At 38.1% G+C, this 21,792-nt stretch overlaps 1 protein-coding gene across 1 annotated transcript in view; it reads right to left on the bottom strand.

The window, feature by feature from the left end:
- Window positions 1–2,470: 2,470 nt before the first annotated feature.
- Window positions 2,471–21,792, bottom strand: part of LOC107699120 (dystonin-like) — a 174,091-nt gene continuing 154,769 nt past the window's right edge. Inside the window, exons 92-105 of the mRNA XM_016500293.1 lie at window positions 21,315–21,443; window positions 20,215–20,358; window positions 19,344–19,532; window positions 19,106–19,235; window positions 13,597–13,760; window positions 13,346–13,508; window positions 13,110–13,264; window positions 12,930–13,004; window positions 12,027–12,044; window positions 9,178–9,295; window positions 7,277–7,467; window positions 6,073–6,183; window positions 5,138–5,261; window positions 2,471–3,535 (exon numbers count right to left, since the gene is read on the bottom strand). Coding sequence (XP_016355779.1) covers window positions 3,279–3,535; window positions 5,138–5,261; window positions 6,073–6,183; window positions 7,277–7,467; window positions 9,178–9,295; window positions 12,027–12,044; window positions 12,930–13,004; window positions 13,110–13,264; window positions 13,346–13,508; window positions 13,597–13,760; window positions 19,106–19,235; window positions 19,344–19,532; window positions 20,215–20,358; window positions 21,315–21,443 — 1,968 coding nt within the window. The 3' untranslated portion in view covers window positions 2,471–3,278. The remainder of the gene's footprint in view (window positions 3,536–5,137; window positions 5,262–6,072; window positions 6,184–7,276; window positions 7,468–9,177; window positions 9,296–12,026; window positions 12,045–12,929; window positions 13,005–13,109; window positions 13,265–13,345; window positions 13,509–13,596; window positions 13,761–19,105; window positions 19,236–19,343; window positions 19,533–20,214; window positions 20,359–21,314; window positions 21,444–21,792) is intronic.

Here is a 21,792-nt window from a genome sequence, read left to right as displayed (position 1 = left end):
CCCAGCGGTTGGGTTAAATGTTTAACCCAACCTTCTGGGTAGTAACCCAACCGCTGGGTCAAAACAACCCCATTGCTGGGTTTGTCCCCATTTTACCCAGCACTGGGTTGTATTTAACCCAGCATTTTTTAGAGTGTCGTTACAGATTTGGCCTCTTTTGAATTGCCTTACACCGGCTATCATCCACTCTGCCGGGATGCTCACGGCAATCATATCAGTTCATCCCTTAGGACTTGTGTAATCAACATAAAGTCCTAAACCATCGGATGTGGTGAGAACATCTTTACTGTAGTTGAGAAACAGCTGTTAATGCTTTCTGGGAAACTGGTGACATAATTAGGCCAGCCTGCATTCACATAATGAATCACCATTTGTGATCTTCTTTTGAACATGGATAATTTTAAATGGAACACAGGCCTTGACATGCGTTGATTCATTTTGGCCTTTTTGTCATTTGTTAAAGCAGCTGTAATGCTGGTGATGATGGGAGTGACTGTCAGAAACAAGCAGAAGCTTTCCGGGTGCATATTCTCCCACAGCATTGCGGTATCATTCTCAGCAGCATGTGTTGAGAGGGGCTTCACATCAGCATTCTTGTTGTTAATCAACGACCCAAAGTTTATGATCAGTCTGGATGGTAATGTTGTATGTCATATGAGTACCCAATAAAACACCTTGTCACATGCCCATACTGCAGCTAGACATTCTTTTTCATTTTTAGAGTGGTTAGTGAATGCCTGGCTTTACCCGTCCACCTTGAGGCTCAAGCAGGACGGCTCCCAGTCTAGAGCTACAGGTGTTTGCAGTCACATTGATGTCACTAACCTGGCCAACTTTACCAAATGCACTGATTAGTTCCTCCTCAAAAACACTCATTATAGCAACGCAGTACCTTGCACTCCAGCTTTTGGAAATTGTGTCGAAACTAGACAATCGGGAACTTCTATATAATCACGTAGAAGAGATGTTATCCACCTACATTTAGAATAATCGGTTCTTCCCCCAGTGATGTACACTACTTCATTATTGTAATTCTGTTTAGTCAACGTATGTCTTATCTTATTGCAGTTGTTGACTTTGGTAACACTTTAGTTTAGGGACCAATTCTCACTATTAACTAGTTGCTTATTAGCATGCATATTACTAGAATGTTGGTTGTTTATATGCTAGTAATGTTTATGTATTTATAAAGCACATATTCTGCACGACCATATTCTACATTCCTAATCCTACCCAATACCTAAACTTAACAACTACCTTTTTAACTATTAATTAGCAGTAATGAGGAGTTTACTGAGGCAAAAGTCATAGTTGATAGTTAGTAGTAAGAACTGGACTTTAAAATAAAGTGGCTATATATATATATATATATATATATATATATATATAGGAAACGTTATATGACAGAAACTGTAACACTACAGTAAATGATGTTTAAAAATAAAGCTAATGGCTTTAAGAAAATAAATGTGTTTTATAACAATGAAAGGACTTGAAAATAAAGTGGCTATATATATATATATATATATATATATATATATATAGGAAACGTTATATGACAGAAACTGTAACACTACAGTAAATGATGTTTAAAAATAAAGCTAATGGCTTTAAGAAAATAAATGTGTTTTATAACAATGAAAAATGAATAAACATTCTTTAAACATGTATAAACTGGAGTTAACATATTAATGGGGGGAAAACACACTAAATTACTTGGGCAGATCTTATGGAGATAAATCAAACACTTATATATGAGAGAATATGTGTTGAGAAGGATTAGCTGATCAAATGGTAAGTGTTGGTGTAGATCTTGACAAAAACCATATCAAAATGACCTTTTTTTTTCTCTCCCTGCTGTCTGCTGTCGTGCAGGGCTAGGTTTCCGTATCCTATAGAAGGATGTTGAGGATTAACTCCACGGCGTCACTGACCTCACATCACCTCATCTGATTACACTCCCACATACTAACATTAATCCAAACAACATTAAAGACCATCTGGCATCTTTACGCAAGATTTTTTTTTGTTGTCCTATTTACTGGCAAAGGGACTGCCACAGGCTACGAGGCTGACAATGCACTTTAGTCTCATAAAATGTTTTATTTTCTTCTTAAAGGGATAGTTCACCCAAAAATGAAAATTCTGTCATTAATTACTCACCCTCATGTCGTTCCAAACCGGTAAGACCTTCGTTCATCTTTGGAACACAAATTAAGATATTTTTGATGAACCTGACCCTGCATAGATAGCAATGCAACTGAAACGTTTCATGGCCCAGAAAGGTAGTAAGAACATCGTTAAAATAGTCCATGTGGCATCAGTGAGTAATTTATGACAGAATTTTCATTTTGGGTGAACTATCCCTTTAAGACTTGTTAATCGCAGGCCTGAGACATTTTTGCGTAAATGCGACTCAGTCAAAATGCGTCTTTGTTCGGATGTTAGTCAGATAGGTTGGACAGATGGAAACAACAAGTGAGACTTTGAAGGTTGTATATATTGTCGAGCTTTCTGCAAGCATATTTATTACAAAAAGTTGAGTAATTTGGATCAATCAGGCAAAAAGGAACCATAGAGTACACAGGCATGATTGCACTTATGAATGTTTTTAGTCAGAAAGTTCTAGTCACAGTAAAGTGGCACGCAATCTGTGATTTGATCGAAACGAACATTACTACGGGTGCTAGACGGGTGTTTTATATGCAAGTTTAAAGGCCATGATCTGGATTAACTGTAGTGTATGATAGCAGGGGTTACAGTTGTAGTGTAGCAGTGGTATTGTATTGCCCTTTAAATGCATAACAGCAGCTTGTCATTGCACTTTAAATAGATGAATAAATAATTGTGGTGTCCTGGCAGAATACAAAGGCATATTATCACCAACAAGCAAGTCCGCTGGAGGAAATGACTGTACATTCAGCTTCTCCCTCAACACAAACATGTGGAAAAGTGTTAGTTTACCTAACATAGTCTTCTTGTGTTCGCTGGCCTTTCCCAGCAATAAACAAAATATTAATGACGCAACAGTCACAAAGTACAGGACAAATGCACAAAGCCACTGCATTCCACACACACACTCACACACATACACTCCACATGAACTTCCTTTTCCACAACAGAATAATTTACATCTTGCTACGCTTTTTAAAATCAATAACACTTTGCAGTGTGTAGTGTGAATCTACGTCTGTCCAGTCTCGGTTTAGTGTGCGCTAACCCAGTGCTGTCAGAACAGAGGCCCAGATCCTGGCCGCTTCTGTGGACTGGACTGTTGACTATCTCTTGGTATTCTTAGCCAGTTTGCTAGTAGGAGTGCTCCTCCTTTGGGGAGTTGGGATTTTGGAGTGTTTGCCTCCGTGTTGGCGTGAGGCTGAGCGCGGCATCGGGCGTCCTGAGTCTGTCACTGTCTCCGACACGTCCGAGCACACCGACTGGATGTCTGAAATATCAAAGTCTGAGGCATCGCTGCCACGGCGGCTGCTCCCGCGGCTTCCTGCTTTGCTGCCAGGCCTGCTTGGGATCTTACTCAACCCTAAGAAGAGAATTCACAGCCAGTTACATCTCAGAGCTATGATACTGACATCCACATAATGGCTCATCACTAAGATTAAAAAAAAGTATTTATTGATAGTTTTTAAGCTTTTTAATTATGTTTGATATGCATTTAGATTTTGTTTCCCAAAAGAACTAGAATCATATCATCCAAACAACCACTATTGACAAATGTAGATTCAAAATCTTTAATCCAAAAGTAAAATACAGAAAAATCATGTTTTATACACTGCTGTTCACTAAATAAATGATTAAAAAACATTTTTTTTCTATTGTCATTTTGCATTATTGACACACTATTTTCCTAATTAATGCTGTTCAGTTGCTTTGACACAATCTGTATTGTTAAAAGCGCTATATAAATAAAGGTGAATAAAGGTGAATAAACTTTAGTCGATGAGAAGAGGCTTATTCAACCAAAAGTTTATTAGATGGTTAGTCACAGAAAAAAACAATCAAAGTCACATAATTTGTGAGGGACAGATGGTTAACGGCAGGTCCTTTTGATAATTACAGTATATCGGGCAGGAAATCCAAACGTTCGCCTGTCATTCATCGACCTCAAATATGACTTATCATTTGAAACTGAAACATGTAAGAAGTAGCAAATTTACATGGCCGCTAAGTGTTTGTGTGGAATGCGGAAGCTATTAGCATGCTTTCTGCATGACACCGGCACGATTTTTTTCTTGATAACCGCGAAAACAACTTAAAATATGCAGTCATTTTTGCTTATACAGATACAAGAAATACATCATTCGAAACTGTCAACTTTATTTTCGTACCCTCACAATATCAACAAGACGTTGTGCTATTGTAAAATAGAGAAAACAAACAGGATGCGCTTTGTGCCGTCTCGGTCTCTGTGCACTGGAGCACGTCACAAAAATGAACCGAAACTCAGCTTATAGGCTACTTGCCTCACAGACAGGAGAAATATATCTATAGAAAGCTTGAAATTTGTACTTCTGAACGAACCAATTTAAATCGAAAACAAATTCGTAATCCGTATGGGAGGTGCATTTCTGTGCGTTCACTGTACAGCAACGTCAACATCTTTGCAGCCAACATACTGACTGGGAAAACACTAGTTTATTAATAAATAATTATATCTCCTGGCTATTTTCCCCAACACATTCATAGTCATTACTTTTGTGGGTGCTTTGTGGCAAGTTATATACGTGCGTTTAAACGCAAGTAATTAAGTAATTAAATTAATTTAAACATGCGATTAATGGCTTAAATGGACGACTACTAGTCGACCAGAAATCACTTTAGGTGGGGGCAGCTCTATTATATTCACATATTATTATTCATATTAGACAGCAATATTTAACTAAATATTTCTTTAACATAACATTTAAAAATATTGCTCTGTGTTCTTTTTTGGGTGATGCATAGTTGAATACTTGACGGATCTGAAAACAGAAACTGATCTTTATAGTCTCATAATAACAAGAGACATGAAGTGTAGCAAAGCCAGAGTCCAATAAAATCAGTGTCGTTTTTTTGTGAATGTTCAATATATCGCACAGTAGCAGCAGCAAGACTTGATGAAGAGCAGAAGGTGTGTCGGACTCACCCATGGCTTGACCTCTGGCCTTCATGACTGCAGCGTTTATCAAGGTCCCATCCTCTCCCGACTGAAAGCCTTTTCCTGACAAATAGCCTGGAAGACGAAGCTTGCTTCCCTGAATAGGGGTGCTCTGTAAGATGTCATGATTTAGAAACTATTAGATCAGGACAACGAGGAGGCATGTAACAGACTGTTCACTGACACAAATAAAAACAGCAACCTTTGGCCAAGAGGAGCTTTCTAAGATGCAGATACACTCAGTGGGTTTCTGCTCTAACATGCTGGCAATGAAACTGCACTGAAACACATTTGACGAAAGCAAGCACAAAGAAACCCTGACTGAAACATTTATCTCGACAGAGGTTGGTTTAGGAGTGACTTCTGTATTTCATATCACTCCCACATCTAAATGTGTTTGTTCATCCCAAAACGTTGCAGTGTGTGCAGTTCATGGCCAGAATGACTGAATAAATGCACGCCAGACAAGAAAATTACAGTATACTGCCTACGCGGAATCAAAACCAGTCATACACATCAGGAGAAAGAGAAGAAATCATTTTAGAGTTCAGGATGTAGAAAAGATCTCACAAGCATCACGTTTTAGTGGCAAGAGGACAGAAAAATATTCATTTTGCAGTTAGTGCTTGAAGGTGATGTTTAGAAAAGGCCTTTGTATATCAAGCTGATTTGATTTAAGACAATCACACCACCCTCTTTGCGAAAGAGAGGTCTAAAGATCATGAATTAGAGGACTGAAGCAAACACATCCGCCTTAATAACGGACCACTTCCATGCATCACTGCAAAGCCAGAGAAAGAGATTGAACTCAATCCCCAATCCACACAGGAAGCAATTAGATCAGTAACAAGGCAAAGACAGAGGTCAGGAGCAGGAGACGGAGATTAGATGGGGATTTGTCACTCGTTTCTTAAGCACTATACCTCATTGGATGACCCTTGGCTGTCAAAGGAGTCAGATGATTTAAGAGGAGTAGCTGATTTGCTGTTTGTCAGCCAGGGTTTATCATAATTGCGGGTTAAATGTTGGGGAGTCTGTGAGAAACAATTGTGGATAAACCACATACGAAGGGTAGCAATAGAAAAAAAAGACAGACAATACAGGAAATAATTATATATATCAGTGATGGGGCTATGCATGGCTCTGTTCCAAATCTTAGTGAGCTCCCCACATAAGACAGCATTCTAAGATGTCATAGATACACTCTTCCTCTCTAACCTCAAAAGAGGTTTATGCTGCCTTCCAAAATAACTTCTTTTTGCCATTTGATATGAAAAATAACATGAGAAATTCAAAAGTTAAACAGAATTCATTTAATGCTGAATGAATACTTCTAAATATTGATAAAAAATAGTTAAAGTGTGCTATGTCTTTTTATGCTCAAGTCCTTTTTATTCTTTGATTTTATTATCCAAATGTTAGTGAGAAGAAGAAAAAAAAAACCTGGATATGCGATGGCTATGGGTTATGCTCATCTTTAGTATCTACTATGAAGTCATATTGAGTGGTTATTGTGCATAACCCACATTTTGGCATTTTTATTTAGATACTTAAATGGGAAAATATTGAAATCTCAAAAACTGCTTATCAAACTCACATTTAAGTGCCATATATTAAATCAGCAATACAATCTGAAATGAAGTGCCCCATAAATGTTGTTTCTTTTGCTCAAACAGCATTAAAAAGTGTATATTTCTGGTTGGTAAGTGTCTCAGGACACTGACTGGCTCCTAACAGCAGCTGCAGTGACATGAAGACTTTACCAATTGCCATTTGGCGCTTTTATAAAGAAGGCGGGACTTGTTCCTCCATATTGCGGGTTGCACTCTCTCCTATTCAAATTAATATCTGAACCATCTTGGTATATATACAGTCTGTGACCAAACTCTCTTAAAAACAACCTTGACTCGAGTCTCCCATGTGCTATTTGTATTATGCACCGAGTTGTTGACCTGTGCTTATGGTTTCACTTCAGTCAGGTTGTTGCCTTACAAAACAGCTGCCTATGTAGTCAGCGGACAGCAAAGAAGCTCACTAGGTTTTGGAACCAAGCTTCATGATTGGCGACAGGAAAATTGTGACAAAAACATGGAGAAGTTACTTATTTCTAATCAACAATATCCATACCTTGGGTGTGCTGGAGCCGGGTGGGTTGGGTTGTGCGGGACAGCTGTAACTAGAATTGGATCTGTTAGGGGAGGCACCTCTTGAGGACGGCCGTGACCTTCGACCTCTGTAGCGGAAACTGGCCATCACCTGGGTGGTGCCTTCTGGGAGAATAAATTTCTCGCGCAGCTCCAAGTTGGTTCTGCCCTTAGCTGGAGGAAGATCATATAGTGCAATGAGCCGGGAGGCAAGACCACAGCAAAACCTTTCACATGGGTTTAGAAAATAAGCCTCTGAAATTCAAAGGAATATTATGGCTTTAGTTCAACTTGAGGTCTATGGCCAACATCTGTGGTTCCAACGATTGATAACAAGTCGATTGAGTAAAAATGTTTATTATTTGATCTGTAAAGTTGTCTATATCAATTGAATCACCCCACCCTAATTACTGTAAACAAATTGAGGGGCAAGGCTTTGTTGTTGTTGTTGTTATAATCAACAGAAAGCCACATATGCTGTTCACAGACCTCAACTTGTTTTGACCCCAAAACATTCCTTCAAAGCAAGTTTCAGGGACTTTTTTTCAGAAAGCCAATTTAAAGGTTCTGATCTTGGTTGATTTTTATGAAAGTATCTTTAACCAGGCTGGGGAATGATGGCCACCCATTCAAATGAGCAAAACACAGTTCAGAGTTTTGCGCTTTGGTTTGATGTAGGGAATGACTTGCATGCATTGCACATCACTGGCAAAAATATCTAATAGTAAAAAGAAAAAGAAAAACATTGATGCTGCTTAAACGGGATTAACCTTCAGAGACTGCCGTTTAGAAAAACAATTTAGCATATTTGGTTTATCGTGTATAGTTCAGTTTAATGTGATGAATCATTCATATCCTGCATTGATGAGATTGTCGAGCAAGATGCACTGCACTGCAACAGAGCTACAATAAGCACATGCAGAGAAAGCGAGAGAGGACACATGACGCAACACGAAACCGCATGCTAAACAGTCCCAGACAGCACGATGGAAAGGGAAGCGTGAGATTAATGTTAATGAGAATACCATTCAGGGATCACTGCAGCACACACACACACTGGGATGCACACATACCACTGGGATGGAGCAAGGCGAGAAAGTGTGAGAGTTGCCAACCTATAGGAGACTGAGTAATTGAAGAATTTGATTCCGAGCGCAACATTTTACTCCCGTGGTGGTGAACTAGAAGAAACGATAATTGGTTTCACTAACAAAGCAGCAGGAAAAGGGAAATTCTGAAAGAAAGGCTTCGTGGCAAGCTTTAAGAATCCCATAAACAGAGTGCAGGAAGAAAAGATTAAGCCCCAACAAATGATTACTGCCTACATAAGAAATAAGAATATCCATCAGTAACATTCTCTTTCTAAATATTAAATTGCTTTAATTATTGGGAACTTAGGATTCTGTTCCAAAACCTAATGAGCTGCATTGCTTTCTGTTGTCTACACTGGCAGGTTCCTCCTAAAGCAGCATCTTAAATGAAATGGATCCTCACAAGTGACCCAGTGGTCCATTTTTTAATTACACTGATCTGTTTTGTTTTATTCTTTTCAGTGCTGAACGACGCTTATATGCGATTGCCTTCTCCATGAAGCACTCATTCGATACTGCTTTTGGAATTACAAGGCATCTTAGAAAGCAGCACAATAAGGAAACTGCCGTCGCATTGGGAACTTGTCTGTGATGTGTGAAAATGCTGCCTATGTAGGCAACTCGACTAGGTTTTGGAACAGAACCTTTGTGTCTGCAACATATTGTCTTGGAGGGAGTAAAATACAGTGTATAAATAAGTTGAACAATTCTGTTATGCACAATATCAATGCATTTAATAGACCTGTCTGAACACCACAAGCTGAAGTTGAGTTCAACATCAAGTGGACATTACCTCTGCACGGGTCATTTTTCACCAGGAACTCATCCAGGGCCATCCAACCACCACCCACCCGCACCATCACCGTACTGCGCAGGATCCGCACCAGCCGCAGCTGCTGGGAATCTCCAAACTGGACACGAACAGAGAACACAGTCATTCCGCTGAAATACAGTCATGTTTGTCAGTGACAGGCACGCAGCAGAGCAACATCAGAAACCTCAGCCCTGTAACACCTTTTTAAAAATAGTAAAAAAAACTAGCCATCAAACGTGTGGTGAAAAAGCAGTGAGTCAAATCACAACATTATTAATCCCAATTAGATGCTATTTCTGTTGTGTTTATCTCTGGCTTCCTCTTGTTGCCCTGCCGAGCCATTTGATCAAAACAAATTTTGATTGAGACACAACATTGGTTTCATTCCAGAAGACGTGAAATGAGTGGTCAATCCAACTGGTTTCATTTGTGGCTTTGTGCTAATGATTGACGGATCATGTGTGGTGGTGTGGTACACTGTATGTCATTAAAGGTGCACAAAGTCATTTCAGAGTTTGTATTACTGGCTGATTCGACAGTGGTTCTAGAACTTATGCTGCCACCTGTGGGCCTGGATGAAGCACTATGTAAACACCATTACAGAAATATCCAATTTGCTGGCATATCTGTCACCTGTGATTAATCGATTCCAAAAGTGCCCTATATATGCACAGGCAATTATTTTACTCTTCATGACAACCAAACAAACAGTATTGACATGTATTTTTATATAAGAATTTAAATTTTTGTAATAAAACTGATATTACGCAAGTCTTCATCTCAAGGGAGTAAACGTCATGTTAAACATTTGACAATTGTATCAATTTCTTTATGCGTGAAACTTTATTACAATAGAAAAAGTTGCTTAGTGCACTTTTAAAACAAGGTGGACAGGACTGTGATCAGTGTGTCCACTAGGGTGTGCTATAAGTGCATTCTACACTTGCTGAGGCTCTGTTTTCCTGCGTAGGGGAACACTTGGGCATAACTCTACGGCATTCCCCTACACCCTCCATGCCAAAGATAGGAGCTAAAGAAAACAACAAGCCAAATGAGTTGCATCCAAATGATTGTTGCCAGTTGGATATGGCCAAGGCATACGGATTTCACAGCACAGAAAATTATGGCCTCATGCTTTCTGTTCAAAAAACAAAACAAAAAGAAAATATAAATCATACCATATGAGAAAGTCTTTCTACAAACCAAATATGCATACAGAAGTTGCACCGTCTAGAACTACAAACTACCATTCTCATAGAGGATGCGTGTGTTGACACTGATGCTCGACTCCAACCACACACAATATGGAAGAATGGCTGAGATCGACTCGCTGAAACTCAACATGACCGACACACTGATGGTGACCCGCTGAGCATCTCTCTGGCCTGCAAGCCCTTTATTCTAGAAGTGATACCCAGAGTGAATCGATACCATTGGTGAATTTGGTGATTGGGGGGAGGAGGAGATGAATTTTGAAGCATGATCAAGAGAAATAGTCAAGAGAATCACAACAAACGGCTTTAAGAATGACCATTTACCAGGATACAGCTTTCCAAAACGGCAACGTGTAGATGGGGGGTTAGATTTTGATTGTCCCTGTTTGTTAAAGTCTCATCGGCGATTAAGGGGTCATGTAAGCAGTGAACGAGACCAAACTGTCAAAAGAATGGTTTCAGTTGATGTGATACAAAGTTCTCAATACAAAGGAAGAAAAACATGAGGTTTGCATGGCCTGCCCGATAAAAGCCCTCCACCAGCTAAGAGTCACGTACTGTATCTTCCCAAAACACCACCCTGAGAAAGCATGTAGCTCATGATTTTATGTAGGGAGAATCATGCATCTTTCAGCTCAAAATTTCTCCTGAAGCTCTGGCTTGTTTGAACATCAGCCACAAACTGTGGTTAAAAGAACTCAAATAAGTTTAAATAAATTAAGCAGGTAGCAGAAGGCAAGCATACTGTGTTATGCTGCAAAAGCTGTCGCAAATTATAATAAAAAAGCAGAATGCAACGCTGCGGAGAGAAATGCATTTGAACTCAAAAGCAGATAGTTGAATCTAAAAATGGTTTCTAAAAAATAAAAACATCCTAAAATGCCCTAAAAAAGCTGTTTTTCTGTAGAACAATTGATGCTCGAACTGTAGAACAGATTCCAATTGATTCCTATCACTGCATATATTTACAGTCATGAAATTAGTGTATTAACTACTGGCAAGATTTTAGAAAAACTGCATCAACAAGTTTGCACCAAGTTTCTACATTATGTTGTAAACTATAAATAACTACACACAGTAGAATTGTTTATTATTAATACATGTTATTAATATGCCTTTGGCTGTTGTTTAAGAAAAGTTATAACACTTTGTAAAAATTTTTATTGATTAATTGATTGATTGAGTAATGCTCAATGTTGATTTCATGTCGACTAGAAACTATTTCCCAAATATCTGTGCTTGTTTAACTCAGACCTAAATTAATCTGCCTTAAAATTACTCAGGGCACAACATAAGAGATATTAAGGCAATATCAGCACTAAACACCATTTTTTTTGTGTGTCATTTAGTATTAAGGAAGTAGAAATGTTCATCTGTATTTATAAATTTCCCAAGCCACTGTGCTTCAATGCCAGTGGAGACTTGCACACAGCCATGCCACAAACTAAATGGCTAGCTTTGGGAAGAGAGTTAAAAACTTCTTTAAATATTCTTATCCGCTTGTGAGTTTAAGACAGTCTTAAATATTGGAAATTCAAAGACACAGTGACAGTGAATCAGATAAAACATAAAGGGCAGCACAGAAAATCTTTAAAAAGCACTGTGCATGTATACCTGATTTCCAAGGTAGAACTGATGTGGAGGGGAAAAGCGAAAAGACAAACATTAATAAATATCAGTTCACTCTTTTTGTTTTTTACAATAAATTATGTAATTTCAATACATTTTTCAATAAAATTTCAATAAATTTTTTGAAAACAAAACAAAAAAAAAATCACAAAAGATGTTCTAGTTCTAGTTCTTGTCATCCAGTGGCACAGTTACAGGCCTCCAGCCAGTCAGTACTATTCCCTCAGATTACGGGCAGTAACAGAATGGCTGTCTGTGACCAAATGTTACGGGATCTGTTTATTAGGAGTGTTGGAGAGAAGGGGACCGGGGGGGAAACTCTCAAACTTGAGAGAATGAAAAATGCAATGGCACGTAAAAATGTAATGAAGTCATTCTCTTTGGCAACAGCAGTGTCGGGGCAGAGAGGTTTGGGTAGGGGAGCAGTTTAACAGGGGTGTGTGGAACTCTTTCCAGACTTCATGTTTCCATCCTGTCCTCAAAACATTCCTTATATCGGCTTTGATACAAGGAATCAGGGCCTTTTCATTTGGATGCAGCCAATGTCCAAATGAACTTTGCTAGATTGGTTACATACAATTATATTATTGCCACATAAACAACATATTTTGTAATAAAAGCAGGATTTTTTTCTAGCACAGAGGTGAATGCTTGTTTTGACAAATTTGACAACATTAGATACTTTTGTTGTAAAATGACAAACAATTGATATATTTCATTCATCAACTTCACAACCAATAATACTGGGATTGTTTTGGGGGACTTGTGAATTTTATTTTTGAAAAACACTGAACCAATGACCAGGCTTCTGCACTTGTATTGGCCTAGGGTTCCATACTGAATCTTTTTCTTGACTCATCCAGAAAGCATGAAATATCTGTCACTTACCCGATATTTGTTGGCGCCAATCTGCTCTACTTGGAACCGTTTCGGACACTTGCACTTTGCAACTTGGCGAGTCACCTAAACACAAAGTCATAAATCATAAAAACGACTACAAGAATCACTATCCGTAATACTTCCAGTTATTGCGTAAAACTTTCCAGAAAGTAATCTGATAACATTTACCTCATCTTCAATTTTGTCAGCATCAGTTAATGGTTTGTAAGCATCTTTGTTGGGATGTAAAGCAGCCACAAACTCATAGTAGTCGATGTAGCCGTCGCCGTCACGATCAAAGATGTCTGCCACAGCGCTCATCTCCAGACGACTGGTGGGGAACTCTACAGGACCAGAGAGGCGTTGAGGGTACAGCCTGAAAGACTTTAGACCTAAACAACACACGGTTTGAAATCTTTTCTTACTTGAGGATAGGATGCCATCGATGAATTCCTGCCTTGTGACTTTGCCATCCTGGTCTTTATCAATACGACGGAAGAAATCCATGACGCGCGATTTCTTGTGGTTCATCCAGCGCATGTAGCGTTTCCTCCATACGTCAAAGTCAAAGTTGGCAAACTCTTTCAGCTGAGGGCAGATAAGAAGCAAATGAGTGTGAAGGCACCTGACAGGAGTCTGAGACAGGTGTGAGGTCAGGTGTGTATGTATGACTGACTTCCTCTAGTCTGTCCAGAGCATCGTTGAGCTTCCTCCTCCTGTCCAGCGCCAGCAGCCACACCTGCTGCCACTTACTGACCAGCAGGTTCACTCGGGGGTTCTTAGTCTCGATTTGTGCCTGTGATGCTGCGGTGTACATGGATTGTGTAGGGGATCTCTTTCCTGATGACCAAACAAACAAATGGCTTAATCAGCCAAACCTAAACAGCCAGTGAGTGGACTTCTGTTTGGTGGACTATATTACAAAACCTGGAGATGTTTTTGTCTACAACATTATTAGCATTATTTAATCGTTTAGTATCTAGCTCAAGGGCACACATTTACATTCGTACTTTTATCTAAACAGCCTAAGCTACGCCATAAGTGGCTCATCCTAAGGAGAGAATAACAAGGAAAGTGTCATTATGCAATGTTACAACATTGTTAAGAAAAGTACACGCTAGGACAGAGTTGAAAATGAGACACAGTAAATCAAGGGTCATAAGTAGGCATGGGCCGATTACCGGTTTCAAGGTATACCGCGGTTTGAAAATTTCACTGTTTCAAAACCACTAACATTTTCCGTTATACCGTTTCTGCGGTATGTGCTGTTTTTCATGTCTCCGCAAAGACTGAAAGTGTAGGAATACGAGTAGTAACCACTGATCTATATATATGACTGGATCGCTCATCGCGTTCTAAACTGCCATTCAACGGGGAAGCCACCGGAAGTGTTCGAGCAGCCATCTTACTATTCCTACCGGCTGAGAGCTTCATTGACTGACAGCCAAAACACTGACCTAAAATCACCTGATTTGAAGCATATCAGTCACACAGGATTAGTCTTTAAGATATGTGTATGTAAATTAATTTTTACTTCCGATGTTATCTGCAATATTTATGGTCATTTCGGGCAGGATAAGTGCTATATTGCAATTGTTAAGGTGGGTGTGTGAGCTACACACTTGAAATACATAAAATATATTTCTTTATGTACGTAATTATGCAGGAAATATTAAACATTAATATATATCTGGTATTAGTATCTGAAATTGATTCGGATATACAGTACAATACATATACAGAGTTCTGGCATGAAACTCTGAATGGCGCAGTCCGATAGGTCTAGCTCAATCTGACCTGGCGACATCATCACATGGCAGCTGATTGGTTCTCTCCTGTATCGGTAGCCAATGAGCTTGCTCAATATTCAAATACCTGGCTTTTGTTTGCTGTAGCAGTTTGCAGCGCACTTCAGAAACCCTCCACCTATTTTCTTTTCATCTCGTCTCTGTATAATTCACATTAAAGCAGTGTTTCAGCGCAGCGCTGCTTTGTTTACAGCGGTAACCAAGGAAATGCTGTATCTGCTGTTCCATGAGCGCCTCCTGCTGTCAGAGAGTGAATCTGCGTCTCATTCAGAGCTTCTGCTGTTTGTTTCATTCAGGCATGTAGCAGAATTTCACAAAGCTAGTCAGAACATTCTGTTTTTACTTCAAATTGGGTTATTATTAAATCAAATGATGTATATGAAATTATATAACTAAATGATATGAAATGATATAAATTATATGTATATGAATTATGTAACTAAAATTAAATTAGTTAAATAGGTTAAATAAAGATGTCAGTCTTTATTTTTCTTCTTTATAGGGCAGCAGTAGCTCTAGCAGCAAATCAACCATCCACATTAAGAGCTGCAGGACAGCCCACAATTCAGCAAACATTTCAGAAAAACTAAAATTAAATTAGTTAAATAGGTTAAATAAAGATGTCAGTCTTTATTTTTCTTCTTTTTAGGAAACAAATCAAAGAAAAAATATACAAATACTACTGTTGCAAATATTCTGTATGTTGCTCAAAAATAAAATATATTGTGTTCAGTGGAAAAAAAGAAAAATTTTTAGAGCTGTAACAATGATACCGTGAAACCGTGATATTTTTTGCTTAAGGTTATCATACCGTCAAAATCTCATACCGGCCCATGCCTAGTCATAAGTGGTTGGACAAAAGTTTTTAGGATTTGAACCTACAGCTTTTTGGTTAAGAGCCCAGGGCCCGTATTCACAAAACATCTTGAGGCTAAAAGTAGCTCGTAACTCGCAGATTTAGGAGAAAATCTTAAAAATAGTCAGTCCTAAATTTAGGACTCCTACATTTTTGATCTAAAAGTATTTCACAAAGCATTTTAGCACTAAAATTAGCTCCTAAATCTGTGAAACGTTAGGAGTAGTGAAGAGGCCTCCTAAGTCACTAAGACCGAACCACAAACTATCCTAAAATGGCTGTTGCCGGCAATCAGCCTCGGAACGTAAACATTTTAGAAATATTTGACGACAATGAGCTTTTATAAAAGGTATCACCTTTGGTTTTGAAGGTTATCCCAACTCCAAATTTTCCTTTGATTATGTCCTTGTTTTCATTAAGCAGTTGGGCATAAAGTAACAGCTGTGCTTGCGTCCAGTTTGGTTTTCTTTTACGTTTGCATGTCTTACTATCAGCCATGATTATTCTACTCTGTTTATTAAAAGGCTGTTTATATGCATATTCACTAATTATGAGAAGCATACATGTAAGAGGCTGACAATTAGCTGAACACATACTTGTTTAATTAGTGACACTTAGCCTGCATTTTAAAATCTTTATTTGAATGTGGCAACATTTTTATTTTTAAACCTTTATCTTTACTCTAAAATATTGCCATGAATAAATCTCTGACAGAGACTATCAGCCAATCACTGTGGGCATAGTTAGTAAGCATGCTGACATCATCTATAGCAACAAGGTCAACCCCGCCCCCTTACTCTTAGCATAAGACTTCTCTCTATTCCTTAGTAAAAGTTTGTCTCAGCAGCTTTGTGAATAGGTTTTAAGAGAAAACTCTTTGCTAAAAACTTGTACTGCTATTTAGGAGAACTCTTAGTGGTAAGATCAAATATTTTGTGAATACGGGCCCAGATCTTTAAACACTAGTCTACACTAGGACTCCATCTGAAATCACATACTTCCTTACTATATAGAATGCAAAAAATAGTATGTGTAAAGAATAGTATATCCACATTCACATTGTGTATAAAATAGTAAGAGAAAAGTACACACACACACACACCAAAAAAAAACTTAAAAAAACAAAAAACAACTTGGACCAACTTTTAAAAAAAATGTTACGGCCAAATTTCAGTTGTTCTCAAATTATTGTTGTGGTTTGGTTCAAATCTTACATTTTGATTTAATATTAATCCAAAATAATGATCCCAAAAATGAAAACATTCATATAAAATAAAAAGATTATTTATTGCAAAGACTACCATACTTAAAATATTTTCTTTAGACATAGACCAAAATGTTACTTAAAGCAGGTCCAGCACACGACCAGCTTAAACCAGCAGCCATGCTTCAAAACATACCTAACCAGTAGAGCTGCACGATTAATCGTTAAAAGATCGCGATCTCGATTCAGACAACCACACGATCTAATTTCTAAATGACAACGATTCTCCCGTGTCTATTAAACCTTTGACAAAGTCTTACCGGATCATTCAAATCTGCGTTCGCACGGCTGCTGACACACAGAGAGCAGTTACCATGTTTGGTTAAGAAACATATTTGTCTTACAGTCATTCATATTATCACAGAAATACTGGGATGAAAGTTTATAATTCAGATATAAACATTGATGTCTATGGTAGCGCGACCAAAATAGAGCAAATCCGCATTTGAAAGTAACTGCCACATAACGTTTGTGTCGATTGCATTGTTTCGCCACGAGGTGGCGAAAAGTGACTTCAAAAATGTATAATTGAATGAATCATTTATTCAAGAGAATCGTTCAAAAACGCTGATTCATCCAGTAGGTTTATAAGTGAGTCGTTGAATCATTGATTCAAACAAATTTTTCATAATTTTAATATTAAATTGGTGTATTAAATATATTATATTTTAAATACATATACACTACCAGTCAAAAGTTTTTGAACCGTAATATTTTTAATGTTTTTTTTTAAGTCTCTTCTGCTCACCAAACCTGCATTTATTTGATCCAAAGTACAGCAAAAACAGTACAATGTTGAAATATTTGTATTATTTAAAATAACTTTTTATTTGAATATATTTTAAAATGAAATATATTTCAAAGCAACATTTATCTGAAACTTTAACAGTAAGATTTTTAATGTTTTTTTTCAAGAAGTTAAAAGTCTTCTGCTCACCAAGCCTGCTTTTATTTGATCCAAAGTACAGCAAAAACAGTACAATTTTGAAATATTTGTATTATTTAAAATAACTTTTTATTTGAATATATTTTAAAATGAAATATATTTCCTTTTGAATGGTAGAGTGTATAATGTTACAAAAGCTTTTTATTTCAGATGAATGCTGATCTTTCTATTCATCAAAGTATCCTGAAAAAAAATTACTCAAAGTGTTTAAAATATTGAAAATAATAATAATAATAATAAAATGTTTCTTGAGCAGCAAATCAGCATATTAGAATGATTTCTGAAGGATCATGTGACTCTGAAGACTGGAGGAATGATGCTGAAAATTCAGCTTTGATCACAGAAATAAATTACATTTTAAAATATATTCAAATAGAAAGCAGTTATTTTAAATAGTGAAAATATTTCACAGTATTACTGCTTTTGCTGTATTTTGTATCAAATAAATGCAGGCTTGGTGAGCAGAAGAGAATTCTTTAAAAAACATTAAAAATCTTACTGTTCAAAATCTTTTGACTGGTAGTGTATATTAAAATGTTTAATAATTCATTCAAATTAATTAAACACTTTTAAATAGACTGCAGCAATAATATTTTGCCACACATTATTTTGTTTAGTTCAGAATCGTGGGAGAATCGTGATCTCTATTTGAGACAAAAAAAAATTGTGATTCCCAAATTATCCAGAATCGTGCAGCTCTACTAACCAGCATATGCTGGTTTTTCAACAGGGCTACTACTGGCACTGAAGTGCATCTCTGATGAATACTTTACTATCCCACGAGGCCATGGATGTGGATTTGTGAATGGCAGTGATGCAACACAACTGATGCTGGTAGGGTCACATGACAATGACAAAATAGCCAATGTAGTATATCTGGATTAAACTTATACTACACACATTCATACTTTATAGAACATACTTTTTAATGATTGCAAGATATTTACTTATTCAAAAGAAGTACAGTACCTATTCAGACAGTATGCGATTTCAGACGCTGCCAAGGTATTAACAAACCCTATCCCATGCTCTAACCCTAAACTGATTCCTACTCCTAACCACAACCCCTAACTTTCAAGCCTCTTCTCAAACTCTTACCCCAGTCCCTAGAATTAGCGCTGAACCCTAAACCTAAATATCAAATCCTGCTCAGTTTTTATTTTGCTCAAATCATGCTAAAGCTTGCTATTGTTCACTGAGGTCCAGCTATGGTGCATGCACAGTCTACAACAAGGACTGTCGTGAAGACCATGTGAAGTCTTTGCCAAATTGAATTGAGAAACTGGACTCAGCTTGGATGCTGGTACTCACTGGCTGTTCGTCCTTTCCCTAGAATAGGGATTTGAGACTGAACCGGAGGATCCGCTGTGGCTTTTCTCTTATGAGTTTTGGTGATTTTATCCACGTCTGGTTGATTTCTGGTCATCTCTTCCATGAATGTCTGGTACACAAAAAACACAAACAGCTGTTTCTATAATTCATACAACTAAACTTTGACTAACTGTGTAAAGGTGTTAAAGTGAGCCCTTCATACAGCTCTTGATGCTACCTGGTGCTCAGCAATGAGCGATTTGACTTCCTCTAACTCTTGAGGAAGAGGTTCCTTGTCTTTCTCTCCGAGTGTGGTTTCAGCCCACTTTAGCCAGTTCAGCAGGTTCTCCAGCAGTTCTTGCGTGGCCAGCAGTTCGGCCAGAGCACTGGAGAGTCTCTGCTGGTGCTGACGTGCCCAGGCTGTTACCTGATACAGACGCAGAAATCAGATCATACTGTAGACAGCGTCGACTGTTAAAAGGGACATCGGATGCCCACTTTCCACAAGTTGGTATGATTCTTTAGGGTCTTCATGAAATGTCTGCAACATACTTTGGTTAAAGTTCCTCAGTGGTTGTGTAAAACAACACCCTTTTTACCCTGTCAAAAACAGCTCTGTTCACAGCGAGCCGTTTCGGTGCATGTCTCTTTAAATGATAATGAGCTCTGCTCAGCCCGCCCCTCTCTTCTGTGGGGCATGTCGACACAAGACGCGTGAATTGCTGCCTTGGACTCTGGCTAAGAGTTGGTCTTATTCAAACAGTTAGCTAGCTACGTAGAAACTGGCTGCAAATTGAAACAGCTCACTGGATGACACAGTTTCAGACTCAGACAGCCCATAATGAACTGGCTGTGTGTTTTCTTTTCAGCTTTTCTGAGCTGGCAGACACGCCAGAAACCTAACTAGATGCAAAAAAGATAAAAGTGAAAATTTCATCCGATGTCCCCTTTAACAGTTATGAATCACCCATCGAGCGATCCGACCTACAACCTTTTGGTTACCAGCCCAGATATTTGAGGTAGCACACAAAACAGGAAAATATTTTCTTGATCTGGCTGCCTTCACACAGCTTTCGAAAATAACAGAAAACTTATAGAAATAGACAAACCTCCTCAAACCGCGCTTTGATGATGGTGTTCCAGTGTTTGATGGTGGTGATGGAGTCTGGGTGGCAGATGGACAGGATTGCCTCTCCCATGCTTGTGGCTTTATTCAGGGCCAGTCGCTTCTCCTCCAGCTTCTTCATAAACTCCTGCATGTATTCTTCCATTAGCAAATGGTCATGGTTACACAAAGAGCAGCCCATCTCCAGCAATACTGCTGCATGATCCTAATGCTAATGTACAGTCAGCTATTATAAACTATACTCAGACAGGGTGATCAGGATCCTGATGCAAAGAATACATTATTACATGGCTACTTACCAAATAAATAAATGGATGTGAAATAGCAAGGTAAGATCATTTTAAAATAATGTGAAAATAAATACCAAAAAAAAAAAGCAAAAATACAAAAATATTAGACCACATACATAACTGAAAAAAAATGTACTTGAGTATTATGGTGTACATTTAAAATGTAATTTGTTAAATTACTTATTTAAAAAATGTTACTTCAAAAACATGATTATGTAGAGTATGTATGCCATCGATGGCATCCTATTCCCAGTATGCAGAGATTATGTATTACTACCTATCATTAATAACTGGTGTTTAAACCTAAGGAGAAACCCCATCATCTCCCAGGATGTTTGCTTCCTCAAACTGTGGACGTGAATAATGTCTCGGGGAACAGACTATTTTGGATATTGAATATGAGATCACACTATATGGGTTGAAATATGGGTTGAACACTTTCCTGGCAAGCAGTAGTTAATAAAGATTTGAAGCCATGTATGGCTTTTGTTACTCAGTTGGATGTGGAGAGAGACCGGGCTACGGATCACTACCTCACATTATGAGTGGAGCTAATAAAAAATGTCAAGAGTTCTGTCTTGGATAGATTACGATCCCTCTGGCACACACTTGCATTTGAACTCAATGCTGTAATGTAGAACAGATACGATTTCATTTTTTGTGTTTACTGTGGTCCATCATTTTTGCCAGTAAATACTGATATGCTATGGCCACTAAAAGGTTTTACAAGGTAAACGTCACACTGAATAATTTTTCTCATGTGGATTCTTTGCCATTGTTGTGGGAAACTTGCCTTGTGCTGTTCAATGAGAGCGCGGAGGGCTTCTTCATCGTCAGGCAAGGCACCGTGGAAGCGAAGGCTCTGCTCGGCCTCTGCAAGCCACTCCAGTAAGATATGAACAGTGGAGTGGAACTCCTCAGCCTGAGGAACGATGCACAAATGTGTAAAAAATGTGCATTCGCAAAGAACATTTTTTTTTTTTTTATAATTTTACGTTTTCCGTGACTCTTGAAGCCCTATGTTTTGGAGTTCATTGCACTATCAAACATACTGTTACTTTCATAAACAAAAACTTCCTTTGAAGGCTGGAGCAGCACACACACTCTATTGGATCTGACAGCAATTCTGACACTTGTAAGTTAGTTTTGATAATAATTTGACATGCAGGGTTAGCCAATCATAACCGTGGTAATTAACATAGATGTTTTTACAGTAACTTGTTTTATTCTAACGGTCAAAATTGTTATTAAAAGCGGTCATGAGTGTAACA

This window comes from Sinocyclocheilus anshuiensis, unplaced genomic scaffold (genome assembly GCF_001515605.1).
Source record: "Sinocyclocheilus anshuiensis isolate Anshui unplaced genomic scaffold, SAMN03320099.WGS_v1.1 scaffold166, whole genome shotgun sequence".
Taxonomy (NCBI): Eukaryota; Metazoa; Chordata; class Actinopteri; order Cypriniformes; family Cyprinidae; genus Sinocyclocheilus; species Sinocyclocheilus anshuiensis.
The sequence above is the reverse complement of the archived record's forward strand: the minus strand, read 5'-3'. Positions and strand labels throughout refer to the sequence as shown.